Source organism: Pleurodeles waltl, chromosome 4_2, assembly GCF_031143425.1.
Source record: "Pleurodeles waltl isolate 20211129_DDA chromosome 4_2, aPleWal1.hap1.20221129, whole genome shotgun sequence".
NCBI lineage: Eukaryota > Metazoa > Chordata > Amphibia > Caudata > Salamandridae > Pleurodeles > Pleurodeles waltl.
Window position 1 is genome coordinate 1,054,890,611 of NC_090443.1, and position 19,120 is coordinate 1,054,909,730.

Here is a 19,120-nt window from a genome sequence, read left to right on the forward strand (position 1 = left end):
AGTTGGTACTACAGGAGGTTTATGAAGGGATATGGGTCCATTATGACTCCCCTCACTGAACTGACCTGAAAGAAGATGCCAAGAAAGAAAAACTCTACTCTTGACTGTCAAAAGGCCTTTGACACCCTGAAAGAAGCAATGTGCTCAGCACCAGTTCTTAAAGCTCCAGATTATTCTAGGTAGTTCACTGTGCAGACAAATAGCTCTGGACATGGAATAGGAGCAGCCCTGTCCCAACCCAATGATGATGGCCTTGAACAGCCTGTTGCTTTCATTAGCAGGAGGTTACTCCCCAGGGAGCAGAATTGGAGTGCCATTGAGAGGGAGGCCTTTGCTGTAGTTTGGTCCCTGAAACAGCTGAAGCCAAACTTGTTTGGCACTCACTTTGTTGTTCAAACTGACCACATAACTCTCAGATGGCTAATGCAAATGAAAGGTGAGAACCCTAAACTTTTCCCCACAGGGAATGGACTTTGTAGTGGAACACAGACCTGGGACTGCCCATGCCAATGCAGATGGCCTTTCCAGGTTCTTCCACTTAGACAATGAAGACTCTCTTCAGAAAGGTTAGTCTCATCCTCTTTCGTATCTGGGGGTGTAGGAAAGTGCCACTATTGGCATGGTTACCACCCACTTTTTGCCTAGTGTTGATGCCAACTTTGAGTGAAAGTGGTGCCTCAACGTTCAGCAGGCAGCCCTCCTCCCTGTCTGACCAGTGGTGTGCCCGAGACACTCCCCTGGACCTTGCCTGCAGCATCTGAGTGAACCCCGGGGTCCCACATAGACCAGCATTGGAAACCTGATGTCCTGTATGCACCTTGTACCTGGCTGCCCCTGTGCCGCTGAGGGTGTGTGTTTGGTGCCTACTTGTGACCCCTCCAGTGCTCTTCCAATGCCCCCTGGTCTGCCCTTCGAACTGCAGATATTTACCTGCAGGCAGGCCTGATTCCAAGTACCCGCTGTCTCGACAGGAGCCCACGTTAAATTTGCTCAACTTTGACCTCTGCACCCAGCCGGCCCCGTGTTGCTGGTGGTGGGTGTTTGGGGTTTACTTGGACCCCAACCAGTGTACTAACTAAAACCTGGAGACTGAAACTGTAAGTGTTGTACTAACCTGTAAACCGACCTCACATTTCTTCCCCCAAGAACTGTTTCTGAAAATTGTACTGCGTCCATTTTTAAAACAGATTATTGCCAATAATTCAAAAACTGTATTACTTACCTATTTCAAAGTACTGTTGATACCTGTGTGAAATGCGAAACTTTTAAAGTACTTACCTGCATTTTGAATCTTGTGGTTCTAAAAATAAATTAAGAAAATATATTTTTGCTATATAAAAAGCATTGGTCTGGAGTTAAGCTATTGAGTGTGTGCTTCTTCTGTTGTCTGTGTGTGTACAACAAATGCTTTGCACTACCCTCTGATAAGCCTAAAAGCTCGATCACACTACCACAAAAGAGAGCAATAGCATTATCTACTTTGGCCTCTGTCAAGCCTCTGGGGAACCCCTGGACTCTGTGCACAGTGTATCTCACTTTGATATAGTATTTACAGAGCCAGCTTCCTACACAGGATAAATGAAAATACGCTTCAGCAAGTCGAGATACTGAGGTCCAGAGCTGACAGGATCTAGGCCAGCGTGAGCATTTTTAGTTTGTCCTTTGGTGGCAAGGCATTCAGGGTTCGAAGGTACAGGATAGGCTGAAGCCCCCTGTCTTTTTTTGGGATGAGGAAACAGTGAGGGTAAGAAGCCCCGCCTCCTTCCAAGTCTGTACCCTCTCAGTGGCATCCTGGGTGATCGAAAAGGGCACCTTGTGTAAAAGGGTGGACAAATGGTTCCCTGGAATGCATTCTGGCGTGAGAGGAATATTGGGCAGGGAGAAGAGAAAGGCAGGGCATAGCCATTTTGAACAATCTGTAAGACCCATCTGTCAGATGTGTTGGATCACCAACCTCGGAGTAAATGCTGAATTCTGTCCCCAACTACTTAGGAATGCACCACTAATGGCAAAATAAAGCGGTTTGTTGGCCGTTGTAGCAGGTGAGGAGTACTGGCATGCTGCCCGCAGACCTGCATCCATAACCTTGAAAGAGGTGGGACATCTGTTGCATCACTGGCTGGGAAGGCTGTCTCGGTCTATACCCCAGCCCTCTGGAATAGCCTTTAAAATTTCAGAACGGAAACTATGTGGAAGAGATCACCAGCCCCAAGGAATGTGCTGTAGTTCTGCTGTCTACAAAGCATTCCAATGCAGAGTCCACCTTCTCGCCAAAGAGACAGGACACATCAAAGGGCATGTCCAATAGGGAGCCCTGGATATCAACGCAAAAGTCTTTGGATCTCAACCATGTGTGCCTATGAAAGGCAACATTGGTACCAACCGCTCTGGCCAGGTAATTGGCAGTATCTAGGCCAGTACGGATATCACATCTAGCTGCATCATGCCCATCATGTAACATCTGGCAAAGAGGCTCTGGGACTTCCTGCAGGATCTCGCTGACCGTGTCCCAGTGGGCATGTGTGTAGTGACCCATCAGGCAAACTGCATTCACGGGCCACTGTGGAGTGGGGTGCTTGGTGAGGACACCCAGGCCATGAGGCGCTGTTCTATGATCTCTGGCCACCTGCCTATTCACTGGCGGGCGAGAACATGGTTTCGATCAAGTAGATATAAGAATGTCTGTGAGGGCATCATTAAAAGGTATGGATTCAGATGTTGCTGGCCCAGGCTGCAGTATTTCTGTCAGAATATTTATTTCCATTTCAAGAGAGGGTAGCGGTAATTCTAGTGCCTCAGCTGGTCTTAGAACCACCACCGCAAATGAGGTGCTCTTTTCCGTTGGTACCAATCTGGCGAGTCATGCTGCGTCTTAACAGAGGTATCAAACCCACTGATGTTCTGCAAATAACAGTATAAGACATCATCGGTATGATGAGGGGAGGAGCAAGCCATCACCAGTATCATCAACATCCTGGGGTGCACCCCAGAATAGGAGCCTAAAAGGCAATGGAGCCTCTGCTGGTAATTGAGATGAGGCAGAGGAACGGGGTGGTTCAGGCTGCATGATAACGAGTTCTGCTTTTGTGTTTTCGCAGTGCAGCATTGATTGGGCTTGGGCTGATGTCAGTTTGAAGTCTAACATTGACCCCGGCACCAGATTATCCTCTAGCACTGGCAGCAACAGTGTTGGGTGACAGGAACTGTTGTGGATCTCAGTGCTATAGCAGAAGTCCATACCCTCCCAATAACGAGTCCCAAATGAACAGACTATGCCAGTGAGGGACCTGCTGGCAGTATCCATACTGGAAGCCTCAGAGAGTCCGTGGGGCCCGAAGGCAGAGAGGAGGCAGAAGTACACTGAAATGTTTTAGTATGGCCTCTTTAAAGACCTCCATTTACTGAGAAGTTGATGATGGCCCAGGAAATGTGGGGTGTCAGGATCAATGAGAGATCAGTTCCCTGGTGGGGACCTCAAAGGAGTGTGACTGATATAGTGATGCTCTTGCCTACTATCTTTGGAGTCAGAGTTGGTGATTGGGGTTGAGTCGTGGTTCACTTTTTATGCTTGTGTTTTGACTAGGACTTCAACTTACCAGAGGATTTTGAGCACAAAGTTGAATGGTTATGGCAGCAGCCTCAGGACTGGGACTAATTGCGGACATGCAACCTGAAGCAGGACCTGATCGAAAGCTGTGACTTCTTCTTGTGTTCAGTGACATACAACTTCCTCTCCTGGTATTGGGTTGCCTTTGGGTCATGAGGGTGCACTTATCACACAACTCAGAATTGTGTCCTGAGCCCAAACACAGACCTTGTATGGGTTCATAACCGCCATTTGCTTCCTGCAGGCACTAAATGGCTTGAAACTTTTTTTCAGTATGGAGATCATTCCTTAGCACGCTGTGAAATTGTTTTAGAAGTTGTTGGATAATCAACAAAATTGGCAATGGAGCTCCAGATATGCGTTGGAAGGTGCAGAAAGAACGGGTCTGATGTCAGAGCTGTGTGGTGGTGCTTATATGAGGCTCTGCTCTGTCACTTCCAGGGCTGTATAGAGCCGACGGAGGGTCGCAGAACAGCAAGCAGCATGTGGAAGTACTGCTGTGAAGAAATCTTCAGATCCAGTCTGGCACCTAGGGGATAAGCTAAGGTGAGGAATTGACATATCCATCAGAAAAACATTGCACCAGAATTGAAATGTCACTTACACGGGCTAAAAGCAGACATTTACCCATGAATAGGGCTGTCATTAAATGAATTTATACTTGGCATTGGAGTCCAGGTAGCTAATTCTGGTGTAAATACAGAAAGACTACTGCTGAGAAACTGAATAGTCTATGGGCTCACCCGGTGCCCGGAATTATTGTAACATCAAATTCAGGGAGGTTGGCAGCCACTACACTGTTAGCAGGGCACTCACGTGACGAGGCATATCTTGTGTGATAGCAGTGCATACGTATTAAATGACGTATCACATCAAGACATCAGCACATTGCGTCTCACCCACGTGATTGTGAATGAAGTGGTGTCCTCAGGTGAGGAGCAGTGCATATCCTTACAGTAGTGACGTAATGAATCATCTTGTGAGGTCACCACTAATTTGCCCTTGAAGGAAGCCATTTTAGAAATCCTGTTGTTGCAGATAGTGTGCTAAAAGGACACTGCATGTTTCAACCTGTGAAACAGGAGTCGACGGCCATTCTCATTTTTAGAGTGGATGCGAAACTAAGACATTGTCAAGTGGGCAGTTTTGTCACATGTAAAATCCATAAGTAAGACTGGTGGAATTGATAAACAAGGACACAGTAAAACTGCTGTAGCTGAGTACATCGCTAAAATGTGACGATGAACACTGCTCAGGGATGAGTTTGGCAGCACCCAAGCCATTTAGGCCAGCAGGAGGTGAACTGGTAGTCATTCTTTGGGTCCACGAGCTTGAGAATGTACAACTAACTCAAGAAAAAAAGAAAATAAGACATGATGGTCAAAATGTTGTTTTCAAAAATACTGTTGAGTATCTTGATATACTTTTATCACCCATAGTCTGTGTATCGATAGATAGGCTTAAGCTTTTTCTAAGAAAACAAGGAAAGCATGGACGACTATATTATGGTGCTAAAAAAAATAGCTTCATTGTGTCAGTTTAAAGCACAACACGATAACTATGCTAACAGATAGTATATCTATACTCTATAGAGAATATGGGCCTGATTACGACTTTGGCAGAGGGGATTATTCCGTCCCAAATGTGCCGGATATCCCGCCCGCCTTATCACGAGTTCCATAGGATATAATGGGCTTGTAATTCGGCGGGCGGGATATCCGTCACATTTGGGACGGAATAATCCCCTCCGTCGAAGTCGTAATCAGGCCCTATATCTAGTGTAGATATACAGGCCCATATTTATACTTTTTGACGCTAAACTGCGCTAACGCAGTTTAGCGTGAAAAAATTTTGCGCCGTCTAACGCCATTCTGAAGCGCCATGCGGGCGCCGTATTTATGGAATGGCGTTAGACGGCGCAATCAGACCGGCGCTGCCTGGTGTGCGTGGAAAAAAAACACGTAGACCAGGCAGCTCCGGCGTTGGGAAAAAATGACGTTAGGGCATCTTAAAATGGCGCAAGTCAGGTTGACGCTAAAAAATCGTCTTAACCCGACTTGCGCCATTTTTTAACGACGCCCATCCCCCATCAACATGACTCCTATCATTGTAAAGATAGGAGTCATGCCCCCTTGCCCAATGGCCATGCCCAGGGGACTTATGTCCCCTGGGCATGGTCATTGGGCATAGTGGCATGTAGGGGGGCACAAATCAGGCCCCCCTATGCCACAAAAAATTTAAAAAAAAAAAAAAAAAAATACTTACCTGAACTTACCTGAATGTCCCTGGGGTGGGTCCCTCCAGCCTTGGGTGTCCTCCTGGGGTGGGCAAGGGTGGCAGGGGGGGTCCCTGGGGGCAGGGGAGGGCACTCTGGGCTCATTTTGAGCCCACTTGTCCCTTAACGCCATGCCTGACCCAGGCGTTAAAAAGCGGCGCAAATGCGCCGTTTTTAGCCACGCCCACTCCCGGGCGTCTCTTTTGCCCGGGAGTATAAATACCACGTAAAGGCCTGGGAGTCATTTTTTAAGACGGGAACGCCTCCCTTGCATATCATTAACGCAAGGAAGGGGTTCACGCTAAAAAATGACGCACATTCCGGGAACTTTGGCGCTAGACGCCTCTAACGCCATAGTATAAATATGGCGTTAGTTGGCGTTAGTTTAGCGTCGAATTTGCGTCGAAAAAAACGACGCAAATTCGGCGCAACCAGAGTATAAATACGGCCCACAATATCAAGACATGGCTGTTTGAACGAACAGAGCACCCTGAAGCAGCTGGTAACTTCAGAACCTTGAGATCCTCATAGGTGATTTGCCACGATTTATAAATCCTGATTAATTGATTGATACTGCATATTAGTAACCCAAATACCCAGTGTGAATGGGGAGAAAGATGCTTAATAATGTAATTGCAGAAATCTACAAGGCAGAGTTAATTTGAATGTGTGGTCAGGTGGTTTTGGAGGATACAAGTATACAACAGAATGAAGGTGACAGCAAAGAACGGAAAGGAGGACCTGGAGGCTCTATCAGTTGTTAAGGAAAAATTGTGGAAAAAATAAGCAAGGGCTCACTGAATAAGTGTAACAGATGTTCTAGCATAGAACATTTTGGGCCTGATTACAACTTTGGAAGAGGTGTTAATCCGTCCCAAAAGTGACGGTAAAGTGACGGATATACCACCAGCCGTATTATATCCTATGGAACTCGTAATATGGCTGGTGGTATATCCGTCACATTTGGGACGGATTAACACCTCCTCCAAAGATGTAATCAGGCCCTTTGTCTTCAGTAAAAAAATTTCCTCATGATTGCTCTGGAGATGGAACGATGGGACACGTAAGCGTTTGTAGGAATAAGGGGGTGAGACTGAGTTAGTAACGTGTAATGTGTGTTGAAGATGAGCAGAGGTTTGAGGAAGAAATGCGTGTAACACAGTAATCTATGGACTGGAGATAAAGATAGTAGCTGATTCTGGATCGCCTTACACAATGGTGAACAGGGATGTACGGAAAGAATACTTGGGTTAAAAGATGAATACTGGGTTGCAGTGTGGTTAACCCAAAGACATGAAAAGGTAATATATATGAAGAGTGTCATTGTTTATGATTTATGTTCACTTTCTTGTGTATTGTTTAGGTTTTAGAGTGGGGCAGATCGCTGTTGATTAAGTGAGGGTGGTTCTAGTGTTATTCCTGTGCTCTTGAAGGTGTGGCATTCTGGGTTCTACTGGGGGTGCTTGACAGCTGGTTGGGGGTTGGAAAGTTTAGTTGCACTTGTAGGTGGAGGCTTCTATTGTGCTCCTCGAGGACTGTTAATAAATCACACTTGGATTGTATAGGTGCACTCCTTACATAAAGAAGAAAACTGTAGCTAAAGGAGTAGTTGTACGCTGTCTAGCAAACTGAAGCCTAGATTCATCCATACAGGTGCCCCTACGTCGGGGGCCTCACGTGATCCCGGGGGGCTCGAAGCGCTGGCCAAAAGAAAGATTATGCAGATAATAGTGCTTTGTTTTAAGTAGAAAAATGTTTATTACATTTGTAAAAAGGTAACAGAACTTAACTGCAATGTTTGAATAAGTCCAGATGTAATCAAACATTGCCAACGTAATAGAATGGTTATGAAAAATTTTGAGGGGGTGTCTGATGATTTATTTTTCCCCATTGGCAGGGCGCAGCATTAACAGGTTTTAATACCACTGCCCTACGTGGTCAGTCTGCGGGATTCAAGAGGATGACCAGGTACGGGGCAGTGCACGGCCTTCTGAGTCACAAGATTACGGTTGATGCATGACCGGTTTTCTACCAGCACCACCAATATTTTGATGTCCCGGAGGATTTAAAACGAAGCCAAAGATAATGGCGGTATTGTTAGCCTTTGTCTCTCAGGCTTTCAAACAGCAGTATAAATAGAAAGCACTTTTAAATGTGTTCTGTGGTTCTGCTGAGGATGCACGGCTAATAATTATAGTAAACAAAGACGGAAAAGTGATGTTACCATGAATAAACATGACTTTTTTTCTAGGCCTATTTAATATTACGCCTAGGCATTTGCAGACTGAACGTAACATCAAATGGCAGTATTTCCACACGATGCACACACTTGGGTGCACCAGGACAGGGCCCACCACGTGCCTTCTCCCGCCGCACCCCCCTAGCCTCGCTTTCGCAGGCTCCGCCCCCTCCAGAGCCTTCTCCCATTTACATTGCGACGGCGTCGACGGATCCCGTGCAAACATGGCCGCCGAGCCCTTGTCCTTCTTCTGTCTTTGGCGAGGCCCCGCCCTCCTCTTCAGGTGTGTTAGGTAAGAGCGCGGAAGGTACCAAGATGAGGCCACGGCGGGGGTGGCCCGGTCAGCGCAGGAGGCGTCTCACCGCCAGGCAGGTCACACTTGTGCGAGGTGCGCTGTCTGTGAGCCGCACAGACGGGTGCAGCAGAGAGGGGCGCCCTCTGCTCGCGCGGCGGGGCTGGAGCCTCTCCCCCGTCGGATGGTTTGAACGGGGCGGTCCTTCGCGGGGTCACGTGAGGTCGGCGGTTTCGCGCGCTTGGATCCGTGTTGTTGTGTCTGTGGCGCGTGTGGTGCTCGGCGCTGTACCTCAGGTCTTCGGTGCGCTACCTCCCAGGTAGGTGAGGCCGGGGGTCGGCTGAGAGGCTTCTCCCTCCGTGTAACAGGCGCTGTCCTGTGGGTGCTGCGGTCTCATGCCCGGCTGCGGGAGAGGGGGACCCTCGCTGAAGAGTTTTGCGCATTGGGGTCCCCCACAAATTAACCTGGGGGCACCGCTTGATCATTAGTGACACCGGTGACCCCCACAAAAGAGCACCGCCCCCCCATCATTACTGGAACCGAGGGAGCCCCTCAGTATTGGGCAGCGGGTGACCATTGTTGGAACTCGGGGACCCCCCCCCCCCCCCCAAGGAATCATTACTGGACTTTGCCCCCCTTCCTTAATGATCATTGGACTCTGCCCCCCCCCCCGGACAGTTAACGGTCCCTGGAAACCGGGCGCCTAGGGACGGACCCCACTGAAGGACTACGGGAACCTCCACCCCCCCCATGAACACCTGGGGACCCCTCTTACTGTTGGGGCTCCCTCTGGGGCTCTGCCGCGTCCGCGCACTTCAAGTGCACGTTTCTTTCTATCTGCACAAGCGGGAGATGGGCGGAGGGAGAGCAGGTGAAACCTTCCCCCGCCACAGACCCGGGGGCGGCAGCGGGTGCCCCCCGGACCCCCGGGTCACGCTGCCCTCACCCCCTGTGTGCGCGGCGCTGACCCCCAACCCTTCCTTCCTCAGGGTCTCGATGGCTCCCAAGGGCCGGAAGCGGGCGGCGGCCGAGCCCGCAGCTGCTGTCAGTGCCCGGGTTAACGGGGTACAAGGAGCCGAGAAGAAAAGCAAAGGCCCCGGCGGCGCGGGGGCGCTGCGAGTCATCATCGAGCACTGGTGAGTGCGGCTTCACTTCTAGCGGGGCCCGGGGGGCTCTGGCGGGGTCATCTCAGGCGGGGGTGCAACGAGGGAACAGGCAGATGTGCTGGCGACACGAGAGGGACACTCTGTACCCCAATGTGAGGCGCAGGAACCCTTGGTCCCGAGTCCAGAAAGGATGAAAGCTGTTAATGCAGCCTCAGAAAACGGCTTCCACTCCATAACTAATGTACTAAATGCACCTAACGCTTAGCCTATAGAGTTGCATTGTAGGTGGGTTGTTGTACCCTAAGAACATGTCTGCTTGTTGGTGAAGTGTTAAAGCTGTACCTGTGACTACTGTGCATTTTGTTTTAACACAGCAAGAGCTGACGAGTCTATGGGCGTCAGGCTGATGCAGTGATTCAAGCGCTGCGTCAGGGAGTCCCAGACCTCCCAGTGGAGGTGAACATGGAGAAACCCAGAAGGAACAGCTTTGAGGTGACCCTGGTAAAAGAAGATGGAAGCAGTAAGTAGGGCCATGCTTTAGGGCACAGCCTGTGGGAGTGGGGTTAACCTATTAAAAAATCAGGGCTTCTTGTGAGGATGGATACGCAGAGGTTGGTGTGAACAAGCTGTGCTGCAGTAAATACAGCATCCCACTCAGCGCAACTATCAAGTACTGGGGGAAGTAGGTGGGTGAGGAGGCAAGCACACGTGTAGTGCCCTTAGTGTGGGGGCAGAGCTGAGGTGCGAGGCGACTGAAGACGCGGAGTGACGAGGTAGGTAACATGCTGGCAGTTACCTATGGTCAGGGCCAATGTAATTATCCAGTTGTGCGGCCGCGGTGATTTTTGCATAATTACAGATTTGCCGAACAATCCGCAATCTGCAGATTTTAACAGGAATAACTGTTCTTGCTAGCTCAAACGGTTCAGAAGTTACTAAAATGCAGAAACACGTATTCCTGGCCAGCGGAAAGACGTTTTTAAACTGGTAGCGATGAGCTGCAACCAATGCCCAGTTAGTGTTCATAATTGTTGTAATTTTTAAACATTAAATAATAACATAATAAAGTGCCGCATTGCCCTGCATAATTTGCCCTTTCATGCCGCACAATTTACTCAACGCTGCCGCTTAATTTTGCCCTCCCCGGCCGCATAATTCCATTGCGGCCCGAGTATAGTTTTAGTACGCAGGATGAAAGATCCACTGTTAACCTGCTCGGTCCTTGTGTTCAACAGAAGTGGAGCTGTGGAGTGGCATCAAGAAGGGGCCCCCACGCAAGCTGAAGTTCCCAGAACCAGAGGTCATCGTGGAAGTTTTTAAAAATAGTTCACAGTAAAGGTCTGTGACTGGAGGAGACTAAGGTGAACTTATACACTTTAATTCATTTCTGCTGTTTGTTTATACCTACATGTATCACTGTTGCACTATATATATTTTTTTTTTCTTCCCCAATTTACTTTTGTAAAACACAAAAAAATTAACAAAACCTAACACATTAATTAAATAATTAAGATAAAAACTGATTTACTACCACTATATGTATTTACATATCTTTTAAAAAAAATCAAGTTTACAGAAATTTAAATGTTAATAAAGCCTCGAAATAATAGGATTATACTTCATAGAGGTAACATTTCCTACTCCCAATCCAGTCTGGAAATAGTGCAACAGTAGGGGACTGGGAAAAGTGCAACAGTAGGTAAAGTGTTTGATTGGGGGGGGGGGGTAGTATTTACTATTCCCACTCAGCGGGTGCAACAATCCAGGCTGTGCAACAGTAGGGCAAGTGTTGGTCTCAGGAGGGGTAATATTTACTATTCTGGCAACAGTAGGGGAAGCGTTACTCTCCGGAGGAGTAAACCTTGGTATTCCCACTCCAGTCTATTATATATATTCAATTATTAATTAACTAACTTCCTACCCTTTATCCCTACAAACCGAACCCACAAATTATATACAAGATAAAATATAATTCTGAAACATTTTTCATAATTATAATTCAATTAATTTATTAGATTCCCATCGTATACCCCTACATGCCCGCAAGTAGTACAAAAAATATAATCAGTTTTCATTAAGATTTTATTAAAATATAATTAATACTTAAATTCTGTTCCACCCTGTATCCCTACAACCCAACAGCCCGCACCTAAAATATCTTATGTAAATTGTGTAGTTATATTTTTTATCACCTGAATCAATATTAATTAAAATGTAGTAATACTTAGCCTCCTATCATGTAGCCCTGTAGACCTCACAACCTGCTGCAACACTTTAGGATAACAATTAAATTAAAACAAATACTTAAAATTACAAATTATAATTAATTGTAAAAACAATATAAAATGTATACAGTTAAAATACAACACTTAGATATTTAAAATATTTTTTTGCAACTGTTATTGAAGACCATATTAAGGAGACCTATTATTGTAAATGATATCACTTACCCATAAATTGATGTGTCAACAATATTTATCTCACACTATAAAAAAAAAACTACATTTGTGTGCCTCCATATATTTTAGCCGATTATTTTGTCCAAACACCCATTTTTCTAGTAGATACTGTTGTCCTTTAATGTGTTTTCTATGTAGTATTGGATGAACCTTTTGTTGTCGCTTGCTCGTGGTCAGTATCTGCTTTTCTACTGTATCAATAGTCAATGCTTGTTCACACGTCTATCGAGGTGTTTCTTGCTGTATCTATGTAAAAACGCGTGAATAGAGATAGTTAAGTATAAGAATGCGACCTGAAACAATATTCTTGTATGTCATTCAGTATTCCATCTTGGAACTCCGCAGCGTTTATAACATCTTACGTGGCACACTACACACCCTAAGATCAAACCTAAGTAGCAGAAAGATGCTTAAGGGCCAATTGTTGGACCTTCAAATGTCATAAGCAAGTATAGAATAAAACTAATTGTCCAAGAATTCTTCAAGTGCATCAGATTTCTGTAGTTGCAGGGATGCTGTTAGTGAGATGGGCTAATAAATCACCATCTCATTTTGCTAAAGTTGCCACTGATGTAGTAAAGGGCTGATCATGCTGTTAACCATTCACTTATGGGCACTTATGCACTTGCTCAGACTGTCGTGGTCCACTCCATGGAGGTCAGATGATTACCAATAGTCCCAGGGCTTGTCAAAAATCCCATAAATGCGTACTGGACTGTGGGAACCACCCAATTTGTGGGCACTGCTCAGTTTGCAGTACTTAAGTCAGTGTTAAGAGTGCTCCAAATAAAAATTTGCTATACTAAAGAACTTTTGTGATGAGACTGATTTGCTTGACATTTGTAAATGTGCCCTAGGAGAGACATAGCAAACGCGGAGATGTTCAGAAATATTGGCACACGCTCATGGGCTGAGAAGATGAGCACATCGTGTTGAAATGCTGAGCTGAGTTTGAATTTCGTAGCATTTGCAGCTAAAATGTTTCCTGTGCACAGAGCAAGAGCGTCACCTCTGCTGCTTCCCTTCCGGTCTGAACTGTGTGGACTCCCCCATATTAGAGCATGCATTGAGTGCAGGTCATTTGAGTCTAACTGGACAACCTGTTGATGGGTCTAGGTGGTATGCTTCTTTGAATATTTAAAAAAAAAAAAAAAGCATTATGGTGCTCGGGCTAATTAATGGCTTGTTCACCTGGAGCACACTGACGTGTCTTTGTTAGATGCATTCATCTTTCATAACCTGCTGTAGCTCTCATGGACAAGTGTTGCCATATTTAATGATTGGATTTTTTTTTTCTTTTCTCTCAGCTTGCCAGACCAGTGTTTCCTTCTGAGTGTTAGGACAGTCCATGACGAGTAGCGACCAATGGGCCTGCCCCAGTCGTTCCTCAGATGTTTCCTGCACCTGCCACTTCTGGAGGGGATTTGTGGGCTGGTACTGCTTTAGAGCCCTCCTTGGTGGTGCCTCAGCAAGAACCATGTTAACTACTTTTATAGCAAGCTTCTTCTTTTGAATGTGCCTTTTTTCTTTTGTAATAAAGTTTGTTTTTTTGTAAATCGTAAGACTTGTTGGCTAAGTATCTTGTGCCATGTGAACGAATGTATGAGAGCTTGCTGGACCGGAACTCATCTGTATTCGGATTGGCTTCTACTGCCTCTGAGCAGATTCAGTACATGATGCAGATAATTAGAGAACTGTTTTGAGACACTTATTTCAGGATTTATTTCAACACACACAGTGCTCCTCAACACTTGTTCACTCCTCGCTCATGCCACAGTCATGCACCAGATCTTACCTACAGACTGCCTAGCACCGTCACTGACCTTGTGCCCCTCACCCCAGCATATATTTACTCCTCGGAGAACTGAACTTGTGCGTGGAAAAAGCGCCAACCATACTCAATAGCACTTCTAGACTAACCACTGTTGAACCCCCACACCAGGACTGCCACAGACTAACCACTGTTGAACCTGCACACCAGGACTGGCATCCTAGAGGAGGTTTGAGGCACCACTCCACACGCAGACCCTGAATACATCAGCAGCCTGTCAACATCGGTACAGCTGGATCCCTGCCTGCACTGACACTAGCCCCCTCAAGTGCAGCAAAGCTACAAGATCCAGATCTTCGGTCAGTTGGTACACTGATACTTAGGATGACAAAATGCATGTATTCAGACAACTGGCATGCGGATAGCGAATACGCCAAGACATCAGACCCTAACTTTCTGTTTTGCTTTCACTAATGACCGAGCTGACACATCTCTGGAATACACCTCTTAGTTCAAAGAAGACCTTTATTCTTTCACCACGAGGTTCCTAAAAAGGTTAGCATGTTGAAAGCACATGTTTAAAAATAGTCAAGCAGTGAAAGCAAAACATAAAAAAATGATTGTCAACTGCAATGTACACAGCAGATATATGTAGTTAAGCAAAGCAAATAATGAAGTAAAAATTCATCACTGTAGGGCCTGCCAAGCTCTTCATCTTTCTCAAAGCCAGCAAGATGGTGACCCCATTTGACTGCAAAAGAGTAAGAGATTACTACCCTCCTAGGACTGATATCCGGTATCCGACTTCAAGAATCCTGATTGAGGCCACCCACTCACTGTTATACTGGGTCTTTTATACCTTAAAAAAAAACAGAAGGAGCTTTCTGGAAAACACCCTCATTTAGCCATTCAAACATGCTGGCTAATTTAGGTAAGAGTTGAAAGGAACTGGCCAGTTTCCCAAGGTGTCTCGCCTAAGCTGTTCCCTGCTGTCCTTATCATGCTAACCCCCCCCCTCCCCACACACACACAAATATGTCCTTGCTCTTCGGTGAGAGAGCACGAAAACAAGCACAGTTTACAATATGGAAAAATACTAACAGATTTAACATGGCAGTGTCTAATGCTATGAAAATCAATAGGCAGCTAAACTGAATATGAAATGTAGTCTGCAACTCGTGAGCACTAGACAGCTAATCCAGGTGCAAAGTGGTGCAACGTAATATTTGAGATGAGAATGGAGCACTCACAAATGAAGTTCATGAGTTCTCAATTCTATTCATGGATCCTTAGGTTTAGACAATTTACGCAGTTTGAAAAAAATTGAAACAAAAAACATAATATAGAACAATTGTGGCATCAATGTAACGAAATGATTACAGAAAATATAGTATTCCATAGGCAAATTAAATATACATAATCACAAGGTTCCACAAAACGACATACAAAAGATTCCAACAGAACTGCTACTATACACAACAGGTGTTGCACATATAGGTTTAACAGTGTTTCTTCCCTCACACGTATATTTGAATCAGTGGTGAATCATATTCATCTTTATCCTTTCTATGCAAATGAAAAAGTCGATCTTGAAATTCAGCCGATGTGTGTCTCGTCCTATGAAGGACTTTATCAAGGCTTATTCTTCTTAATTATGTTAAGTTCTATTCAAATGGGAAATTCCCAGCCACTAGCGTAACCACGGCAAATCTGTACTTATTGGTCCTTAATAGAGTAAAGAGTTAAGTATTTATTGGGTATTTAGGTCACAAGGGCAACCTCAGTTGTCAGGAATTGTCAGAGGTCCAGAGCGTATGGTATCCGTGTCCCATCCGTGGTCACCGCATCGAGTAATTCAGCCCAAGTGTACTGGCAACAAAAAAAAGTGGTGCAACAGTCAGTGGTCAAAAACACATATTTCACTACACTTTCTGAAACCCACCGTAAGGTATTAGCACTAACTGATCAGAAGCACCAAGTGCAACACACTTGCAGACCACATCGATGCCAGTATCTACAGCAGCAAAAAGATCTCGGTCCTTGTGAAAGGCTGCATCACTCCAGCGGCTGCCCCTCACAAGACTTCTGCAACAAGTGCTCGGATTCCTTCTATGTAAAACTGATGCTCAACCGGACCCCACTGACCTTCAGTCTTCCTGTCTGAACCAAAAGCCTTGATTTCATAACCCACCATCACTACAGCTGACTTGACACCATGAAATCTACCCACTCTGGGGTCCTCTTGAAACTGCACCACAGCCCAGCAGTGAAGCGTTCACGCCAATTTCTAATGCCTTCATTTTTTTCAGATAGCTTCCCGGACACTTCATAACTCCATAGCCCCTCTATTCAAGAAACCCTCTACAGACTCCAAACCCAGACCACTACTGCCTCCATGATGAATACACACTCAATGATAAACATTTCTCCTGGGTTAGTGGAATGTAATCCTTCATGTTCCAGGACTCCAAACTGGGGACGTCCACACCAATGCCAAATCCTACCAGTGTTCATATTCAATACAATGCACTGGAGTTTTTGTTAATATTCGATACAATGCACTGGAGTTTTTGTTAATATTCGATACAATGCACTGGAGTTTTTGTTAATATTCGATACAATGCACTGGAGTTTTTGTTAATATTTGATACAATGCACTGGAGTCTTTTGTTAATATTTGATACAATGCACTGGAGTTTTTGTTAATATTTGATACAATGCACTGGAGTCTTTTGTTAATATTTGATACAATGCTCTGGAGTTTTTGTTAATATTTGATACAATGCACTGGAGTTTTTGTTAATATTCGATACAATGCACTGGAGTTTTTGTTAATATTTGATACAATGCACTGGAGTTTTTGTTAATATTTGATACAATGCACTGGAGTTTTTCCCTACTGTAATAAAAGAGCTGTCTAATATTTCCGAGAACAGGATACATTTAAATTAACTCCCTTTTGCCGTCTTATTGTGTTTAGGAATAAACTGTATTCTTCAGTCTTTTGAAATTTTGCCACAACTAACAAACTGTAAAACAACAGAGTGCGGGGAAAAAAGCACACATCAAATGAGGCAGAAAACAGTCTTCTGACATAGGACATAAAAACGTTGGCTAGGTGGCAGTGAAATTCACATTGCCCAGGCTGCTGTTGTCATTGTCTAATCAGTGCTGCTGGTTATCTGTGACCTGGCTGTAAGGTCGTGCGCGGAAAACAAAAATGATTAGAGAGCAGAATTAAAAGGAATTGATGGATTCATAAGTAACTAACCATTGGGGATTCCAGATCCTGGCTGTAAGGAACACACAGGCTCTTCCACCCCTGCTTGCGTTGGGCACCATGGGAGTGTGAAGAAGGGCTTTATCTTCTAGAGCTCCGTAGGTGAGGGTGAGAGCCTGGCACTGGACCCGCTTGATAACAGGCAGCCAATGGTGCTCTAGCACGTAGGGTGATACTGAGTGGCATGTCTGAATTTTCAAAATTAGGCGAGCCGTGGTGTTTTGAACAGCCTGAAGGTGATATATCAGATAAGACGGAATGCCCAAGTATATACTGTTAAAACCATTTTCGAAGTCACTAGAGAATGAACAATCTTTCGGGTATCCTCAGTAACTAAGTGTAGCATTCTCCTTAAGGATTTCAGAGTTGCAGCTCGCTGATATTACTTATTTAACTTGGGGTTGGAATGAAAGTTCAGGTTCAGATATAATCCTGAAGTTCCCGGTGGTAGAGGAAGGGGATGGTGGAGTCCCCAGCTTCGAAGGCCACTAGTTGCATGAGTCAATAGTTTTTCGTTCCACCATTTAAAAAAAAAAAAAAGGACATCCGTTTTATCGTAACTGAGCTTAAGGCAATGATTGCTCATCCAATTGCCTACCAATCTTTCAGTCTGAAGGAGTTAAGGGCAGTCGTGTCATTCTCCTGAAGAGATAGGAGAAGCTGGGTATCCCCTGCATAGGAGATCACCTCTAGGCCCCAGGATTCATCTAGACTAGCTAAGGACTCAGGTGATTATTAAAGAGTGTGAATCCGTGTTTGAGCCCTGCAGCACGCCACAGGTTTTGAGGATTGGGTGAAGGGAGACATCAGAACAGATTATCTTGCCGTACAATAAAAATTTGAATCCGTCCAAGACCTGACCATGGATCCCAATTTTACTAAGCCTACTGAGGAGAATCGCAATGGATGCTCTATCAAAAGCAGAGGATAAACCAAGGAGCCACCACCATCATGTGGAATTCTGATCAAGATTATCCTTGATAAACTCTGAGATTTGCAATAAGGGAGATTCTGTGCTGTATCCCGACTACGAATCATGCAGAAGATGGTTTGATTTCAGGAGTGTGATAATTGTCTATTAACTAGCTTCTCAAGCATCTCCCCCCCTGCAGGCAGGAAGGAGAGAAATGGGTCTATAGTTAAGATGCTCAGATCAGCGTTGGATTTCTTGTGTAAGGGGAGCAGGAGAGTTTGTTTCCAGCATTAAGAAACAAGCGCGGATTCTAGGGAGTAGTACATCAATTTGTTCATAATAGGGTTAGCGAGAGTGGAAACCATTTTTTAAAATGTGAGGTGGACATGGATCAAGAGGGGGCCAGACCTGCACTTGGCCAATTTAGCTGAAGAATCTTCCAATGAAATGGGACTAAAGTTGGAGAGACGAGACCCAGAGGTCAGCTTAGACTCCGCACTATGAGAGTCTTCGTTATACGTAGGAAACTGTTTATAAATGGCTCAAATCTTATATTAAAAAAAACACAGTTTTTTGCATAAGTTGGCTGAGGAGGTAGATTTCTTATGAAATACACTAGTGGAAAGGAAGGAGGTTACAATTTTAAAAAGCTCACAGTTTAAGGCAGAGGCATCAGGAGAAAATAAACTCCTTATGAGATCTGAAAATGGATTTACAATACCTTTTCAAAGAAGTCTTATTAACACTCTTGGCCGCTGTGTCATGATTTCCTCAATAGATGTTCTAATCGTTTGTATTGAGACTCTTCTTCTAAGGTAGTTGGGAACTGTTAGAATTGACAGCCTTAGGGTGTTCTTCCCCCCTCACCCACCCAACTTTTTGCCCAACTCTTCCATGTTTCTGATCTTGTTTTTGCTGACTTTAAAGCTCTAGGCACTTTACCACGGCTTTCTCTTTCTCCCCTAAACATGGTAACATTGGTGCATACACACTTGGCATATTTAATTTACTTAAGTGCCTAGTAAAAGGCACTATATGTGCCCAGGGCCTGTAAATTTAAATGCTAATAGTTTGCCTTCAGCACTTGTGCAACCCATTTAAGTAGCCCTCTAACTATGGCTTAGTTCTGGCACTGCAGAGCCCATGTGGGCAGTTTACAATGCCATCTTGACCTGGAA

General features: G+C 45.1%; 1 protein-coding gene across 1 annotated transcript; it reads left to right on the forward strand.

The window, feature by feature from the left end:
* The first annotated feature begins 8,421 nt into the window (after positions 1–8,421).
* Positions 8,422–13,540, forward strand: SELENOH (selenoprotein H). The gene is made up of 5 exons (XM_069233067.1): positions 8,422–8,732; positions 9,403–9,549; positions 9,894–10,039; positions 10,755–10,880; positions 13,286–13,540. The coding sequence occupies exons 1-4, from the start codon at positions 8,437–8,439 to the stop codon at positions 10,853–10,855; spliced, it is 690 nt and encodes a 229-aa protein (XP_069089168.1). The 5' UTR covers positions 8,422–8,436; the 3' UTR covers positions 10,856–10,880; positions 13,286–13,540.
* Positions 13,541–19,120: the final 5,580 nt, after the last annotated feature.